General features: G+C 35.4%; 2 protein-coding genes across 5 annotated transcripts; one reads left to right on the plus strand and one right to left on the minus strand.

Annotated features, from left to right (window-relative positions):
* The first annotated feature begins 373 nt into the window (after positions 1-373).
* On the plus strand, positions 374-8,661 carry AUG1 (HAUS augmin-like complex subunit). Of its 4 annotated transcripts, XR_002281100.2 has the most exons (8): positions 374-1,152; positions 2,785-2,917; positions 3,010-3,144; positions 3,707-3,830; positions 4,949-5,086; positions 5,200-5,331; positions 8,245-8,346; positions 8,426-8,661. XR_002281100.2 is itself a non-coding variant. In XM_006845655.4 (7 exons), the coding sequence occupies exons 1-6, from the start codon at positions 894-896 to the stop codon at positions 5,305-5,307; spliced, it is 897 nt and encodes a 298-aa protein (XP_006845718.1). In that variant the 5' UTR covers positions 374-893; the 3' UTR covers positions 5,308-5,331; positions 8,245-8,661. The 4 variants fall into 4 exon arrangements, 3 of the variants coding, with proteins under 3 accessions (XP_006845718.1, XP_011623861.1, XP_088709150.1); XM_006845655.4 differs by having other exon boundaries at positions 8,245-8,661; XM_011625559.3 differs by lacking the exons at positions 8,245-8,346; positions 8,426-8,661 and adding an exon at positions 5,961-7,882.
* On the minus strand, positions 7,117-13,338 carry LOC18435614 (xyloglucan endotransglucosylase/hydrolase protein 22). The gene is made up of 3 exons (XM_006845657.4): positions 13,024-13,338; positions 12,048-12,241; positions 7,117-7,702 (listed from the first exon to the last, which is right to left on the minus strand). The coding sequence occupies exons 1-3, from the start codon at positions 13,291-13,293 to the stop codon at positions 7,309-7,311; spliced, it is 858 nt and encodes a 285-aa protein (XP_006845720.2). The 5' UTR covers positions 13,294-13,338; the 3' UTR covers positions 7,117-7,308.
* Positions 13,339-19,126: the final 5,788 nt, after the last annotated feature.

Raw genomic sequence — 19,126 nt, forward strand, 5'->3', positions numbered from 1 at the left:
TGAAAATGTATTTTAAGGCTATAAAAAAGATTTCAAGTTTTGAAACTATATTCTCAATACTATTTGAACGTAGGCTCGAATTTGATTGTTTAGAGCTTAGGCTCTATACAAACCGTACCCTTTATATATATATATATATATTCTTTAATATTTCAGCATGTAATCAAACACATATACGCAAAATTTCCTTGACATTCTAACAGGTTATCAAAACATCGTACCTTAAACTTATTTAAACCTTCCAAAGCAAATAAGTCCACTTCCCAGTAAATAGATAGTATACCCCCGCGGGAGTATAGAATCATTTGGCAGATAAGGGTAATTTAGTAAATTTGACAGAGGTAATTTAGTAATCCTTTCGGTAGGTAAACTCGAATGAGTTCCCGCCCTTACCCTAAAACGCATATGCGTTCCTCTGAAACCATCGCCCGTTTTCACCGCTTTTCATTTGAATATTAGCGCAAAATTTCAACTCTGCAACGGAAATAGGGCAAAATCTCTTATTGGGTTTCAATCCTCGATTTCTAGAGAGAGAAAGAGATGATCGATCTCATCTCAGTTACAGATCTATGAATCAGTGAAGTGAAATGAGGGCTCGTTTCATCACGAATTGCGGGTTACTTGCTGTTGAGATTAGGGCGAATTTCAGCTCTTAAACGCGTGTTGATTTGAATCTTGGGTTTCGGTTCCTTAATTCTAGAGAGAGAGAGAGAGAGAGAGATGAACCATCATGTATCTACTTCAGATCCAGGGTTCGACGAAGGGTAGGGAGGGTTTGAATTGTCTCGAGTTGGAGTATATTTGCGGTTGAAATTAAGGGAATTTGATCTCTTCAGCTGTGTAGTCGATTTGATTCTAGGGTTTTAGTGCATTGATTTTAGAGTTAGTAAGAGATGAGCGATCTGATTTCAACTTCAGATCCAGGTATCAATGAAGCAAAAGGAGGGTTTGATGCTTCTAAAGTTGCAGAGGTGAAGGCTTGGCTCTCTTCCCAATTTGATGGAGTAGGGAAGGAGGTGCCGGATTTTGAATACACAGGGAGAAGTGTAGCACATTTGCATGCCCTAGCCACCACTTCACAGTCAAGAACTCAGGCTGCTACTATTGTGGCCTCTGATATGAGACAAAAGGCCTCTGAATATCGAATCCAAGGTTAGGGTTTTCCTTTTTGTGGTTTTTGAATTTTGAGATTTTGTTTATGTTTTTTTTTACCCCTTTATTTGTTGTGGTCTTTTGAGTTTTAGAATTTTGGTTGAAATGTATGTTGTTTATTTAATTGATGTTCAATTCTGTTACCTTTTGATCTGGCAGCTTTCTTTTTTGTTTGTGGTTAATTGATTTGGCTTAGATATTGATTCTGTTTCCTACACTTTGATTGATTGGATTTTTGCTTTCTGAAATGATTTGATTTGATTCATTTTTACAAGGAGTTGGAATGAAATTTGAACTTTTGGACTGAAAATCAAAAGGATTTTGAAAGGTGGGATTTCATTTGAATGGTGGATTAATATTTGGAGGTAATAGACTGGAATTATTTCATGAGTGGTGAACTTTCAGAAGAGTCTGATGAAAGTGGCCCTCGAGAAATAAGAAAAATAAATTTGGACAAATTCAACCAGAGCCTGAAATCCGGTAGAAATTCAATCTAAATTAGAATGGGAAGCAGAAATCACCACTTTTTTATGCATAGGACAAAGGCCAAAGTTTTCCTGAATCCTGTTAAGCTGAAAAATAATGCAGCCAATTCAGGTTTAGGCTCACATATGTAATTACTTTTGTATGAATCTGTTGACATGGTTTCCTATATGGGTTTGGATGGTAATCTATATTGGTTCTGAGTATCAGGCGCGTAACAATTTAATTTTCTGGTATACCTGATTATCCTCTTAGTTCAATCATTTAGAAATCATTTGGCTTCATTTTCTTTACCTGTAGGTTGCGTACTACTGATACATTGCTTGACTGTGAAATATGCAATTCATCTGATGCATGACATGTTTTTTACATTTTGATGAAACACTTGCAAATATCTAATACATCTGAAAGGAAATTATCAGTTCAAATTCTAAGATGGCTTAAAGATTGTTGCCTTTTTTAGAGCTAATTGAAAGCACATACCATGCATGATATTCTTTCTGCCAAAAGATATTATATTCTTGCGATGGTACTCACTCTGGTAAAACCCCTAATTTTGGGGATGTAACCTTTTCAATCCATAGATTAACCTCGATAAAAAAAAAAGAATTCCTAACTGCACCTTTTATGCATTTAAAAAAAAGTCTCAAGATTGAATAAGAATGTCCAATTTTTAGAAGTGAGATCTAAGTGTTAGAAAGCCCAAAGTCAAAATTTTTCTTCTGAGAATAATCATCTACTGATTCTTATTTGGTTCCGAAATTTTTAAATTAAAAAGTCCTCCCTAGCAGGTCTTCTAACTGAGGGAGTAGATGTACTCTCTGCTCGTGAGGGAACATATTAGACACTTGTTTTTTTTTTTTTGGGTATTTTCTTAATGGTGGTGTACTTTCTTGCAAAATCTATTTTCCAGACATGATACTTTAAAAACCCCGTCTATTTTCACGTAACAGACATTAACAGACAAAATTATGATTTCTAATTGTCAGGATTTCAACTTTGTTGTGTTAGTTTCTTGCATTTGCCTTCACCATATCATTGTATGTGAATTGGTATTAAATTCATTTCAGGTCTCGTAGTAAGATAAATGGTTTGGTAGCGATGACTCCGTGCATCTGCTTTGCAATTCTGATGGTTCTCTATTTGTAGCTTCTAGAATCAGAGAAATACTGGAAAGTGCTGGTTTGGCGCATGAAAATTTATCACCAACTGCTGTCACTTCAGCTCAAGTTCTTGCAAATGTTGCAAATTTGTTGAACATAAGGGATACAGAATTAAGTAGGTCAGTGTCTTTATAGTGACATGTTTTTGGTCTACATAGAACTTCTTGGTGTTTTCTGGAAGACTTAATACTGACTTATGGTTATAACATAGTTTTCTTGTGGCGATGGGTGATATTTCTCTGAGGAAGGCTGATGTGGATGAGAAAAGAGCTAAAGTGCAGAAGGAATCAAAAATACTGTTGGAATACACTCGAAAAGCCATCACAAGGCTAACTTACCTTAAAAGGTTAGCTTCATTGCCTTATTCTCTGCATTTTGGTCTTAGTTTTCTTATATTAGTGTAGTGGACATCTGTTGTATTGTAGTTCTCTTTGTGGCTCCTTTGTACTTATGGGGCTACAACATTTTTGTGGTTTATCTTCTGATATGAATTGAACTTGCTTATATTTCTTTACTTTCCATCATCAATTTGCTTGTTATGTGCACTTACGATGTATTTAAGAGACTTTTGACACCTTGAAAAGATCAAGGATGCTATTCGTAATTTGGTTCAATTGAATAAGACGGAAAATATTCGTGAGGGTTGGAGTGGTAATTTGAAAGTTTGAGTCATGCTTCTCTCTTTTTAAGAATGAGAAAACTTTTTTTTTTATTTTTTTTTGGGGATCTGAAGACCACTTTTCATTCACTGAAGCAGGACAATCAATGCAGTCACAACTCTCAACATCGGCAGAAAAATCTACATTGTGTTTATGCTAATTTTCTTGTGAATCAAGGAAGTGCACATCAATCACTTTTATTGATTTGGGCTTTGATTTTCATTGGGAATGGTTGATTTTTATGTGTAGAACCCTTGCACAATTAGAAGATGAAGTTGCTGGTTGTGAAGCTCAAATGTCACCTTGGCAAACAAACTTGGCAATCATGGTATCAAAGGAGCGACAGTATTTGCAACAACATGCTAACTATAAGGTACGGTACTTTATTACAAGTTTCATTACTTCATATGCACATACTTTAATATGTATGTATATGAATTGCTTGACTAGAATTTATTCATTCTTGGGGATTGTGGTTCAAACACTACTTGCTCAATCAATAACTTGAATATTCTGTATATCGTTAAATGTTTGGCAGCTTGGCTGTGCACTATTGATCTCCATGGATGATGGTCTGATATGATTGAATGCAACCTCTATCTTGCATTGATGTCCAAGAAGAACTTAAGTGTTATTTTCATTCATTTGGTCAGCAGATATCTTCTTGATAGCACACTGAGTATTCACTTACAGAAATACTTATTGGTTCGCAATATATGAAACTGTTCAAAATTCTGTAATCGTTTAAAAGTAATGTAATGGGTTTATCATCAATTGGGATGTGGTCATGTACTTCTGGTCCATGTTCTTGTCTTCTACGCTGGAGATATTACAAAGATGCATGTATTGAGGTCCTTTTGGATGCCAATGATGTTTATATGCATATAAAGAAGAAAAAACCTTTGCAAACGAAAAAGAGATCCTTTTTGTGAAAAATTTCCATTCTGGTATTGTGGTGTGGTGTTCAAAATAAATCGTTATAATAAAATATGAGGATGGGTTGTAGGAAAGGAGCGGATACTTTGTGGATAGATGCATACATGACTTCCTGTGGTACATTTAGTAATTTAGTTGCTTGGTAATTAAAAATTCATTGAACTTCACATTGAGAATGAACCATGCTGCCAAAGGGGAACACATCGTACTCTACCTTTTAGTTAATTTGAACCTTTGGCCATGGTTTGTGAGTGCCAGCTGTTAATCCTGCAAAAATGATTAGCTTGGTTCAATTAGGTAAAAGATTTATTTAATCAACTGGATTGCTTAGGACTCGGGACATTGGACATGTGAAAAAAATTTGATGATACTTTTAAATAAAGAGTGATAGTAAAACAACATATTATATATTGTTTGAGTTAGTTTATTTTTTCCCAAAATTAAAGATTTGAGCTAGATTATCTTCCATATACTTTCTTCTGTTGGTCGTTCTGTTTGTTCATGGGGAGTTCAAATTTTGATTTGACCCTTTTTCATTGTCTTGATATGGAGCAGGCAGTGCTAAGTCGTGTTGGGTACAACCCAGAAATCAGCCATGGTACACTAATGGAAATGGTTGAGCGAAGAAAGGAGTTGGAGAAGAAAACAAAACCCATTCTGGATACCTTGAGGAGCTATCAAGACTTGCCACCTGTACTACTCTCTGAATTCCCTGCCATGAATTAATTTATTAGATTGTGAAACGCAAATCAAGAATTTGTTTGGGTGTGAAGCGGAATGTAAGTTTTTTCTCTTTTTTTTTGCAGGATAAAGCTCTTGCTGCTTTGGCTATTGAGGATAAAAAAAGGCAACTTGCTGCAGCTGAGAATTACCTTGAAGAAGTGCTGCATACAGCCCTAGAGATCACGGAGTGATGTAATGGCATATGTATGGTAAATGTAAGAGCATTCTCTTCCATATATGTATTTTTCTATTTCCTTGATCCCCCAAAGAAAATTAATTAGGGGTGTATGGGTGGTACTAAAATATTTCACAAGAAGGTGTTCCAAGTTACTCTCACATTTGTTGAAAATCTTGTGACCACGACTGATTCCCTAGGAAATTTTGTTACTGAAGATAGCAGGTTATGTACATGGTGAATACGGTAAGATCTCCAAAGATAATACATTTCTCTTAAAGATGCATTAATGTAAAGTGAAACCCCCTAAAAAGCATGGGTTTAGTGAAAGAACCATGTAAATCACGATGCAATGCAGCAGACCATTGGCCTCGGCAAATGAATGCCTCTGCAAAGCATTCAAGATGCCCCAAAACAACTTTTTCTTTTTTTCTCATTGTAGCTGGTACTCTTAGCATATCAAGAGTTGAAAGTATGTCCCATGGACTAGACACACCTCAAACTCAGGGGATTCCATGAACTCCCTTCACTTGATTGTAGCTCACTTCACTCGGATTCCTTCCTTCACTCTCTTGTGGTAATTTTAGATGATTAATAGCATTGGGAAGCAATAATTTGATATTTTGTTGGGTAAGTGATAACGGTGATAATTTGCTTTTTGCATTATAGGCCTGGGAAAAAGGATTTTGGGGCACTATGCTGTGCTCCAAACGGAACTGTAATGTGCTCTACCTTGTTATCCACCATCTATTAGGCATGGATGGTGGAGATTGGCGTGCGGTGGGAAACAGTTGTCCTGGTACATGAAAAAAAGCCTTACAGACAGATGTCTGTCTGATCTCCAACTTCTGCTGTCCATTTATAATGGATGATGATGAGAAAAGTTAAGCATGCGGCGCTCTGCTCCTTGAGGGGTATACTGTATATTCCTTGATAATTTTTGGCCTTTCTTGAATGACAAAAAAATTGTTTAGTGGAGTGCTGCATGAACTTGTCATGGTTTATTCTATGAAAATGAGATATATAAATTTTTTTTACTGAAAGATATATAGGGTATTTTGAAGGACAAAAAAGATGTTTGGATTTCTTTAGTGGAAAACTTTGGATGCTTTAGGCTCTTTTAAGAATGTTAGGAAGAATGCCACATCTGAAGTTTAGGTCTCTAAACTGGAAACCTTTGGATGCTTTGGGCTCTTTTAAGAATGTGCGGATTAGACAGGAGGAAAAGAGAGGGAAAAAGAAAAAGGACAAAAGAAAAGAGGTGACAATAGTTCTGGTTCCATTGCTTGGTAATTAGCTGTGGAAAACAACATTTTTAGGTTCTTATCCTTGGGCGGTCAGCCGTGGGAATTAACATTTGAACTCTAATATTATAATCCTATACTTCCAAGAAGTCAGAAAGTAAAGGTCAAAATAAAAATCTATTTACATGTTCATAATCCAAGCCTTTCCAAGATAATGGTCACTTCATTCTTTTATGGAAAATGGTTTGATAGGGCTGCAGCCCTATTAAACTAAGTAAAGCTCACCTCATAACTCATCAAAAATTACAATTCAAGCATTGAAATTTTTTTCCATGGATCATCTCGGCTTGAACAGTATGGTTGTAAAAAAATTAGGATTTTAAGCTTCAACACCGTCCATTTCACCCAAAAAATAAGTGTTCATGAATCGACAAGTTATATATCATTTTTTGAGTTTCAAATTTTATTGTCGGTGTTAAAAATTGATTTTAGATCCATCATGGAGATTTCTGTTGCAAGAAGTGTTTTCCAGATGAGGATTTTGAGATTAGGATTTATTTTGTTCTCATAAAGCCTAGGCGTTATACAAACTTAATCCTTCATTTATATATGATTTATTTCCCGTGTACATGTAAAATAGGCCCTTTTGTTGTCCTTGCCCTTATCCCCAGATTTACATGGCGGGAGTTTCGCCTTAAATACACATTGAAAAATGAGAAACTGAAGGAAATTTACATGGATTCATATACTTTATTGAAGGGAAGTGGCCATGGCTAAGGAGAGAGGGAGCACTCAGGGGGAAAACCTTGGGGGAAACGCTTCAAATCCTTGCAATAGTCATAGATCATGTAATTCTTTTGAACCCACTTCAGCTTCTCTTCTTTGCTTGGGTCTAAGGCTTGAGTTCTCCAATCCTTGGATGAAGAGGAAGAAGCACCGCAAGAAGATTTGCCTCCTAACCATACACAGCCACTTGCTCGGAAATCTCGATAGGAGGCGGTGAAGGGAGCTTGGGACCAATCGGTCTTGATTAGGCCACCCCTCGTGGCCCAATCGTCGGCGTTCCAAAGGCTAGAGTAGAGCCTCATGGGTTGGTCTTTTGGATAGGGAACCCCAATAGTTTCAGCATTCTTGAAGACTCTTATAGGGATGCCATCTACTGTAAAGCTGATATAAATCACAAAATTTGTTTTAGTCTTGCTTTTTTCTAGACCTTTTCTTTTGTGAAGTCTTTTGGGATTCAGATTTCATGCTTTCAATGCCACCTTTCTAGAAAAACTTCAATATTTTGTGCCGAATTCTAATAGTTACTTGAATAATAATATCGAAATGTATTACTTGTGGGGATGTGTTTCTATTGTTTGGATGGATGGGTAATGGAAATTTTGAACTCTTATTAGAATAAATCCAGTAAGAAAGGTGGGGGGATATCCAAGGTAGATGTTATGGTTAATTTACAAAACTTATTCTCTCTCGGTTCAGTCAAAACTAGGCCTAGGAGCATTTGGATTGCTCCATATTCTGAAAGCTTAAAGCTTAATTTTGATGGAAGTTCCTTGGGGAATCCAGAGATGATAAGTATAGGTGGCCTTTTGAGAGATTGTTTTGGAAATGTTTCATTTTCATATGCAGGCCCTATTGGTTCTGCAACAGCTAAACTTGCTGATTAGCTGAATTAAGTGTTTTATTGTGTGGTCTCAAAATTTCAGAAGCAGGAATTTTGGTATTAGCTGTACGATCGAAGGTGATTCTTTGAGTGTAATAAGATGGAGCAGAGAGTTCCGTAGACACTTCGGTCTTTATGGTTAGAGGTGATGGATGGGGTTGATCATCTAGTGGTGTCTTTTGCTCATGTATACAAGGAGGCTAACACGGTCTTTATGGTTAGAGGTGATGGATGGGGTTGATCATCTAGTGGTGTCTTTTGCTCATATATACAAGGAGGCTACCACTATTGCCGATGCCTTGGCTAAAGGGGTATCTTTTATTCCTTGCCTTTTAGTTTTTGATGATGTAAACTTTTTTTTTTTAAATTCAATAATATCATTGCTCTTAGTCAAAAAATAATAATATGAAACTTATTTATACAGCTGTGATGAATTGAAAGCTACCTAATGTTATAGAACCAGTCTTCATCCATCTATTTTTTGATGGGATATATAATGCGTACATCAATTGGTATGACCCATTATTAACAACATAAACAACATAACAACGGCATCTGGGTAAACCAAAAGTCAGTATTAATTGGTTTTGCTCCCTATAAAAAAAAAAAAAAAAAAAAAAGTGCCAAAAAGTGGTCCAAAGAAAAATGAGCACCCAAAAAATCATTGATTGAAATAAAAAAATTCAAAAAAGAAAATTAAAATTAAAATAAATAATTTGAATAGGCTTTCAGCAAACTTTGAAATTATTTTACAAAAATTTATTTTGAAAAATGATAAAAGGATAGTGATTTTTTTTAAAAAAAAATAAAGTTTTTTTAAAGTTATTTTAGAAATTCGTGCATTTTGAAATGTTTATTTGAAAAATTGGAGTTTTTGAAAAATCGCATTTTACACAGTTTTGCTAGCTATCGTTGTCTTTTTGAGTTTTGAGTGGCATAATTCTAATATTCTTCCGGGCTATTCACCTTTTTAATCTCCATCCATCCATTTGAACTTATCTTCTTTCTTCTGTCAATAATTTATTTTATTGATGGGACAAAATTCAGGTCCCAATCCTTGTCTTCCTTTATACAAAGTTTAGGTTCCAATCCTTGTCCTCCTTCATACAAAGTTTAGGTTAATATTTCAAGGGACTATAGAAAACAAAAAGGTCTGGGCCCTTAGAAAAGATTATTTTAACCAATTTCATATTATGAGAGTAGATGGTCGGATTGCTCAAGGGCCCCCAAAAAGAATTATTGAGCTTGATACAAATTTAGAGCAACAGCATTGAAAAAGACTTCGTTCAAATCTCATCTCCCATTGAATGATTACAGCTAGATGGAAAGAGTTGATAAACGAGACTTGGTTAAATTTCATAGAAGACCCAGTTTCTATGCGGCTAAGCCCGCACATGTAGAAATGCGGCCTATTAATAAATCTATTTTTGAGATGGATTTTAGGACTTAATTTTGTAGGACATGTAATCTCTAACAATGAGATCATGAATATGAAAAAAAAAAAAAAAATTAAATTAAAAATAATAATTATAGTAAGAAAACATTTGGATTGTTAGTTTGCATTGTGGTTAGATGGAACACTTACTTGTATCCATTTTTAAGATTTGATGCTTTACACTTTATGGATTGCCTACGTAGAAATGCGGTCCAGCCAGCATGAAACAATTTTCCTTAGTAGAAATGGCTCCTTTAGAGAAAGTGACCCTTAGGCAATGGCCTCTAGTGAAATTTCATAGAAATGGAGAAAGTCACCCTTATGCAATGACCTCTATCCAGGGTGATGGTCTAGTCCAGGGTAGTAAGCTACCACAACATGTTTGGAGTTCTAGTCTATAGAGATTCAATTTAACATTTAAAAATAAAATAAAAATAAAAAACAAAATAAGCCATGCACTCAATTATACTTAAATCCGCTGTGTGAACATCTTTGTGTTTTAGAAAATTTGTGAAAATTCATTATAAAGAGCCCTAGATCCCATTATCCTAGTTAGAAATCATGGAGCTGGGTTACTTGTGATTGCATGATATATAAAATGGGATTGTACTACAAGACCATTTATGTTTTGGTACAAGCTCACAACCATCTGAGTTATCCGATGTGAAATTGGGCTCTAGAGGAGGGTGTTATTTATTTGCCATGAAGTCTGAAATGTTTTTTTGTGGAGCTTTTGAGCTAGTCAGTGGGACTATTCCAGACAGCTAGGGGTAATTATGATATTTTCATACCAAAGGTAAACAATCTTTCTCATATACCAGGGAATTTTCATAGAAACATATAGGAAAAGTAAGAAATTCTTACTAAGAACCTTAAAAAAAATAAAATGGTGGTCTCTGAAAATCTTGTCACCTGTGAATTGACCAAAAGGACATGCAAAAACCAAGATCAAAATAGTGAATTGAAAAACATATTTGGACGATGCATGATCACGTAGGCAATACGCTACAGTATATCCTGCCTAATGAGTACTTAATTGCTCTTATGTTCAAAACGCTCCAATTGAGCTTTACAGGTGTGCTCCAAAACTTTAGGTCGAAAAATTCGACCAAATAAACAAGTCTTTTTGGTGTTTTCTGTTTTATTGCCAATTCAGGCAAAAAACGGAATCGGTGTCGATTATGGCACCGGCGGTCCGTGTTGGATCGTTGGCCCCCAGGGCGTTTTGCGAATTCTGTCTGCATGGTGAGAGAAAGTGAAATTTGATCTACGACTCTAGAACCGGCATAGTCTCGAAATTTGGATCATCTCCATAGGAATTCAGGCAATCTAGATTCTGGGTGTCTTGGGTTAATTCTCTAATTTGGTTCATCTGAAGCTGAAAATCCTCTAGTTTGAGCTCACTCGGATGATTTTGAAGCGGCTTGCCAAGTTTGTTAACACTTCTAGTGAATTTAAGCCCTTATACGATAGTAAGAATGTAAATATGTGTGTGTTTTTTATTATTTAAAAGTACGGGTAAGTTGTGGTGTTTGCATTAAATTTTTATTGCCAAGTGGAATATTATACGATTTTTTCAGTTTTTGATGACATGGTAACAGTTTCAGCCTTTTAGACGCTTGTGTTTTGTATCTTAAAGAAGCACGTGTAGAAATCAGGATTCCACTAAATTACCTAGCCCTTTGAAATGACGACAAAAATGGGTTTGCTTGGCCTTTTAGTCAAGGGAAAAGCTTATATCGAGCCTAGGCTCTAAATTATCAAATTAGAGCCTACTTCAAAAGTTGTTTTGATGCTAAAATATTTTCAAATTGATCATCTCGACATCGAGATGCATGAACTTGAAAAAAAAGTAGATTTCAAGTTTTAAAAATAGTGCATTTTGTAACGTATTTTTGGATTGTCAATTTTTAAGTTATTCAAGTTTTTATAAATATGCTCGATCTACATTGTTTTTGAAGCTATAAATTTTATAATTAAAGATGAAAATATATTTTAAAGCTAGTAAAAGATTTATAGCATTGAAACCATATTTCTCGATACTATTTGATAGTGGGCTTTAACTTGATTGTTTGGATTCTCGGCTCTATACAAACCACAACCTTTAATTAATTAAATATTTTTTTTGGACTTTTTAAGCATTGGTCAGGTGTTCCATGTTTCCTTCCCAAACATGTTTCCTCTCTTTCTCTCTCTCCCCCCCTAAATAAACTCTCTCACTAAACCAAAAACACCTTCCATTCTCTCTCTTATAAATAAACTCTGTCTCACAAATTAAAAAACACTTTTCCATTTTCTCTCTCTTTCTTTAATTTAAGAAGTCTCTCTTTCTGTAATTTAAGAAGTCTCTTTCTCTCAGTAACCCAATATGAAGAACAAAAAAAAGGAGTGAGAAAGTGATAGGAGCTCACAGAATCTGTTTCTGATTCCATAAAATGGAATAGGTATGGAAGCCAGCTCTAGGGTCGAACCATAGATGGAACTGTTGCTCCCTGTTTCCCTTGCCTTGGGTGTACACATTGGTGTGCAAAGTGTATGGTTCTCCACTTAAATTCCCCAAAAACTCATAATCTATCTCATCGTGTGTCGACCCAAACGAAGTGAGCTGCAAAAAGTGTCGAGGCATCAAAACTGGTCGGGATTAACCAACCTAGGGAGAGAGAGATATATATATATATATATTTCATGTGTTTACATCTACCATACCCCCAATAAAGGATAAAGTTTATATAAAGGCGAGGCCCTAAACAATCGGATTAATGCGCACCTCAAAAAGTCATTGTTTTAATATCCAAAATCCTCAAATTGATTATCTCAAGTTCTCAACCTCAAGATGAACGGATATGAAAGAAAATAGATTTCAAATATTGGAAATAGTGCATCTTGAAATGTATTTTTTGGATGGTCAAGTTTTAAGATTTTTAAATATATAAATCTGTTTGATTTATACTATTTTTGAAACTTTGAGTTTTATAATTAAATATAAACATAAATTTTCAAACCATCATAAAAATCTCTACTATTAAAACATCTTTCGATACTATTTGAAGGCGCCCCTTACTTTGCTGGTTTAGGGCCTCCTCCTTATACAAACCACACCCAACTAATAATAGGCTCCATGGTTCTTGGGTAGTTCAAAAACCAAGGAAAACAAGTTAATCAACCAATTGGGGAGAGAGATTAATGGCTTATTTTTGTATGTGTGAACGAGAGAGAGAGTTTTTTTGCATGTTAGCATGTAATGGCTTGTTGTGTCTGTGTGTACGAGAGAGAGAGAGTTGCATATTACATGTAATGGCTTGTTATGTGTATGTGATGGAGAGAGAGAGAGAGAAAGAAAGAGAGAGAGAGATTTTGGTAACATGTTATGGCTAGTTGTTGGCTTACATAGTATGCAGTAACAGTGCCAGCTGAATTTCCAGGCACTACTTTAATACGCATCTCGATTTGAGCAAACAGAAACTCTTGTTTCGACTTAAACCCTGAACCTGACGACCTATCTAGAGACAGTTGCAACATCTCCCCATTCTCTACTATTTTTGCACGCTCATTTCCCCATTCAAGATCAACTTCACTATAAAAATTGGCCGAAATCATAAGTATTTTAGTCAAGAGAATAAATAAAGTAGGAATTGAGCACAAATTGAAGACACCCATTTCTTTTTTTTCTAGAGAGAGAGAGAGATGTGAGTTGCAGGAGGTGACTGTGTAGGGGGAAGTGATGGGATTTTATAGGCTCATGGTGGGGGATGAGAGAGAGAGAGAGAAACAGAGATTGGATGACGCTAGAGAGAGAAAGGTTCAAATTTTAGATGATAAGGAGAGAGAGAGAGAGAGATGGGTGCGGTCCAGGAGGAGTGGAGTGGCAGCTGGCTCTCTCCATTGCTGGCGTTTGAGATTGAGACCTCAACGCGTAGCTGGTGGCTTCATATATGGGTCTCAGCTGCCATCGATTGACTGGGTGTCTCTCTCTCACAACACACACTTTGCTTCCTCTCTCTGTCTCTCTCACAACACACACACACTTTGCCTCCTCTCTCTCTCTCTCTCTCTCACAACACACACACTTTGCTTCCTCTCTCTCTCTCTCTCACACACACACACTTTGCCTCCTCTCTCTCTTTCACACAAACACACACTTTGCTTCCTCTTTCTCTCTCTCACACTCACACACACAAAAGCAGAACCTTTGCTTCCTCTTTCTCTCTCTTGGTCACCCTCACCCCTTGTTTCTTCCTCTCTCCCTCTGCTCACCCTTTGCCTCTCTCTCTCTTCATTGCTTCTCTCTCTCTCTCATTAATTCTCTCTCTCTCTCATTATTTCACCACCTTCCCCAACCATAAACACCCCCCTTTTCTTTCATAGTAGTACATTGAACTACTTCTCCGCACGGCTCCACGGCAAAAACAATAATGGTACTACTAACAAAGCTGCTTTTTGACCTTGGGGTCTCTCCATAACCCTACATCGCCTATTTTTGCTCCATATATAAGATAAATTATAAATGTGAAATTTGAAGAGTTAATTGAAAGTTGAGCAAAATAGTATCGAGACCGAATTACACCATTTGGTTTGATTGCCTAACTGTTTTTTAAATCTGTTTGGTCAATTTGTTAAAACTAAAAACTAGTTTTGATAACTTGTTTTCGACTAGCTAGTTAGAGACCAATCAATTTTGACTGATTCGACTCGTTAAACAAAATTGACTATTCTTTTTAAAAATACTTTATAATTTTAAAAGAGTTGAAAGATAGAGATAGGGTTTATTTGACATGCAAAAAAACCTTGTTAGGTCTAAGTTGGAAGAGAGTAAAGGGTCCATTTGATCATGTGTTTCAAAACCTAGATCGATGGAATGGATAGTTCGCCCAATGTTGGATAATTGGATTGGCTATTCACATCGACTTTGACCTGCTTCAAATAGGTGATAAAAAAAAAAACAAATGAAATAAAATGAAAATTAAAGGTGCCCCAAAGAATATTAGATAAGCTTACCAAATGAAAAACGTATGTGTGGTTTTAGGGTGAACTGGACAAGGACCTATACCATCCAAAGAACGTTTGGGTCCCAACAAATTCCCATTTAGAGCAGTGATTTGATCGAAAATTGACGGGTTTTAAAACGATACAAGTTGTGGGAGAGAAAGGGAGAACACTGGTTTGTTATGGAGGGGGGGGAAAGCTTGTTTGAGAGAGAGAAGAGGGGAGAGGAGAGTACTTAGTTTGGTCCAGTTTGAGAGGGACATAGGTTTGCATCCAAGTTGAGAGAGAGAGAGAGAGGATTTATTTGATTCAAGTAGAAAGAGAGTATTTGTTTGATTCAAGTAGAGAGAGACAGAGGGGTTGGGGGTTGTTGTGCTGTTTAGTCCACGTTGCATCAGGTCCATTCGTTCTTATCTCTTTGGAAAGAAAGGGAGCCAGATCACAATGTATCTTGCCTACTGTTTGTCACTTGTCCCCACAAAATGACATGATTCCTAAACGTGCATTTCATGTTCAAATTGTCTCTCACAGGAAAAAGGGATCAATGCATAGCTTAGAAGTGAATTTTTTGCTTCTTCTTACCAGCACAGGTGGTTGTGATGGAATCATGCAATAGATTTTTTATTTTTTTATTTTTTTAAAAGAGGATTTAATGACTTCAGGTCATCCCTCTCTCAATTTGCCAAATGAGATGCAAACACGGTAGAGAGAGAGAGAGAAATGCTCCCCCAAAGCACAATGTACAATAACTACCTTGGGCAAAATAGCTACTTGGAAAATCTGTTTTTTGAGTCTTAAGTTTTGGGTTCCATCTGAGTTTCACTAGATGAATATTGTCAAAGAAAACATGTGGATTTTAAAACATCTAGGTCTTTCCCTTCAAATATTGGACAGTTCCTATGGAATATAGGGATAGTACTTTTTTGTTACATATGTGAAGCCAAATCACACTTTTGGGTTTTATTTTTGACTTTTCACCTCTCTCATTTTTGGCCATTGGGTTGTAACCAGTGTTTTAAAAAACGCCGAGTCAAAACAAACGCCGAGTCGACTCGAAAATCGTAAAAGTGGATCGAATCGGCTGAAAAATCGGAAATCGTCCGGTTCTAGAGAGAACCGGACGATTCTGTACAGTGACTCGCCGATTCGCTGTACGGAATCGGCGAGTCGGAACAGTGAATCGGCGAGTCCGTACGGATTTTTTTTTTTTTTTTTTTGTAATCCATGATAGATTTTTTTGTAATACTTGATCGATTTTTTTGTAATCCATGATCGAATTGTTTTTGTTTTTTTGTAGTCCATGATCGAAGTTTTTGTTTTTTTGTAACCCATGATAGAATTTTTTGTAATCCATGATCGAATTTTTTGTAATCCATGATCGAAATGTTTGTTTTTTTTTCTTGTAATCCATGATAGAATTTTTTGTTTTTTTGTTTTGTTTTGTAACCCATGATAGAATTTTTTGTAATCATGATCGAATGTTTTGTAATACATGATCGAAATGTTTGTTTTTTTTTTGTAATCCATGATCGAAATGTTTGTTTTTTTTTTTGTAATCCATGATTGAATTTTTTGTTTTTTGATTTTTTTGTAACCCATGATAGAGTTTTTTGTAATCCATGTTTGAATTTTTTGTAATCCATGATCGAATTGTTTTTTTCTTTTTTTTTAATTCACAATTAAATTTTTTGTTTTTTTATGTTTGTTTTTTTTTGTAATCCATGATCGAATTTTATGTAATCCATGATCGAATTTTATGTAATCCATGATCGAATTTTTTGTAATCCATGATTGAATTTTTTGAAAATTTGTGATTTTTTTTTTTTTAATCCATGATCGAATTTGTTTTTGTAATCCATGATAGAATTTTTTGAAAATTTGTGATTTTTTTTTTTAATCCATGATCGATTTTTTTGAAAATTTGTTATTTTTTTTTTTTAATCCATATTATTCAAAGGGAAAATGAGAGAGATGATGATTCTGAGGCCACCCTATCCCAGCCATATTATTCACATATCGAGTCCCAACAGCAACAGTGTAGGGATGAGCACGACAATGCAGGTGAGCATAAAGGATTGACAATCTTCGGGGATTTTAGATTGGGAACACAACAAAACACTAACACTCAGGGATTTGGGAATAGTCAGACGCCTGCTAATATCGATGATTCGTTTTTAGATCGAATCAATGAATTGTTAAACGAATTTAATCAATGGCACCAGTGTGACCAAGAAGAACAATAACGTCGTCTATCATTTTATTTTTAGATCGTATGTTACTAATTTTATGCTTTATTGTAGTCCATGTATGTTGATATACTTATTCCATGATAATTATATGTTTATCCTTTTGTGTGATGTAAATTAAATGCTGAATGGCACTTCATGCAGGGAAAGAACATATCAATATTCGCATATTCATTCAAAAACATGAAAATTCTTAATGGAGTACCTTCATTTCTTATTGAATTCTTAAAAAATAATATTTATAATGAATTTTAATAATTTTTTCGGATTTTTTTGAAGCTTTATTCTGACCGATTCACCCGATTCCCGATCCGGATCGCCGATTCGCCGATCCGGATCAATTTTTTGGAAACCCGATCCGGGTCACCGATCCGTTTTTTAAACCATTGGTTGTAACTAATCAAATGGATGAGATGCTGTAGCAACTTTCATCTTTAAAGAGGTTTGTTTCACTTTTATTTTAGAGAGAGAGAGAGAGAGACAGAAGGAAGAAAAAGATGGCACATACACGGTGGGTACTGCTGGCCCTTGTTTTTCTCACTTTGTATAGAGAGAAAGTGGAGATTCTTGAGCATATACTTAGGTTTTTGGGACCCTATTGCAGGCTGTATTTTAGAGAGAGAAAGTGCACATTGTTATGTGTTTGAACCTTGTTTTGGACCCCCTTCTGTGAGAGTTAAGCTATTGGAATTTGGAGCTTTGGAATTTAATATCTCTTGTAATCTCTTTCAAACAAGTAAGTAAAGCCTCACGTCATTCTCTCATACAAGTAGATCACGTTTTGTGATCGAACCATATTAAATCTTTGTACTTTGTGGGTTATTTGCTGTTGTATTTTTCATTCTATGATGTTCTTTTGATGCCATGTTATTTTCAATGCTTGTTTATTAATTTGAATGCACAATAGCTACAACTTTGACATTGCAGATTTTTTACCAATCGATCCAACAACTGGTATCAGAGCTTAGGGTTTGTTTTTCATTGTGTTTGTGAAAAAATGGTTTTTTTTTGCTATTGTGGTTATCTTTTATATTTTTTTCTTAGAATGAAAAGAGCAATGAAATTTGAAAAACTAAATCAAAGTAATATGCCAATATAGAAGATTATCTTGTTGTGAAAGAATTAGATCAGCCACTTCAAGGAAAATATACCATACCTAATGGAATGGTAAATTGGGAATGAGATATTTTTCATCCAAAATGTTTAGCAGCCATTAGATCATGTATTTCACCATCAATTTTATTTGATGTTTGTCAATATAAAACATCTGCAGAGCTTTGGCAATCTTGATAGCAACCATCTGGTGCAAATAAAATGCATACCATGAAAAAACTGTTTCTTTTGAAAATGAAAGAAGTTGGAACGAAAAGCAAGTTATTTGTTGGTATTGCAGGAAAAATGCTTTGAAGGATAAGCAAAAGGCCAAGAGCAAGGATGACCATGCCTAAGCAAATACAATATCTGATGGTGAAGATGGTCACTTTCAGTGTTCCATGTATAACATTGTCTATTGAAAATAGTTGGGGTTTTGGACTCTGGAGCTTCATTTCATATTTGCTTAGAAAGATCATGTTTTTCATCCTATATAGATGTGGATGGTGGTTTTGTCTATCTTGGTGATGATAGAGCTTGTAAAATTTTGGGCATTAAAAATACTCACATAAAACTGTATGATGGTATGGTTCATATATTTGAAGATGTGAGACATGTGCCAGACTTGAAGAAGGGCTTAATTTCACTTCCTATTCTCTATATAGAAGGCTACAAATTTACCAGGCAAAGTGGAGTGCTCAAAGTTTCAAAGGGGGCTCTAGTGATGATGAAGATAATTCGCAAAAAAAACTTATACAAATTGTTAGGGAGCACAGTTACAAACAAAAGGATAAATTTGGTTGTAGAAGAAGTTCGACAAAGGACATATGATTTAGCAATGGAAGAACTTGATGGTACAAATCAAGTTTTTGACAAGGATAATCGAAATCGGCAAGACTTAGAGCTCTTACAAAAGGATGTGACGCCAAAAGCTTCCCATGAATTTCTTCGAACCAATACTTAGAATTTAGTTAAGGAATGACCGATATGATTAGAGTGTTGGATTCCACTCTAATGTTGATTTTGATAATTGCCATGATTTGTATAAAGTTTATGATTTCACTTGTTTGTGTTTTTCTCGATTGGCTTGTATTTGGCATAAGAAGAAAATGTAGGAATGAAGTGAAGTGGATACTTTAGAATTTAAGAAGTATGGGTATGACTTGCCA

This window comes from Amborella trichopoda, chromosome 12 (genome assembly GCF_054954075.1).
Source record: "Amborella trichopoda isolate Santa Cruz 75 chromosome 12, AtrichopodaSantaCruz75HAP2 v2.0, whole genome shotgun sequence".
NCBI classification, from domain to species: domain Eukaryota; kingdom Viridiplantae; phylum Streptophyta; class Magnoliopsida; order Amborellales; family Amborellaceae; genus Amborella; species Amborella trichopoda.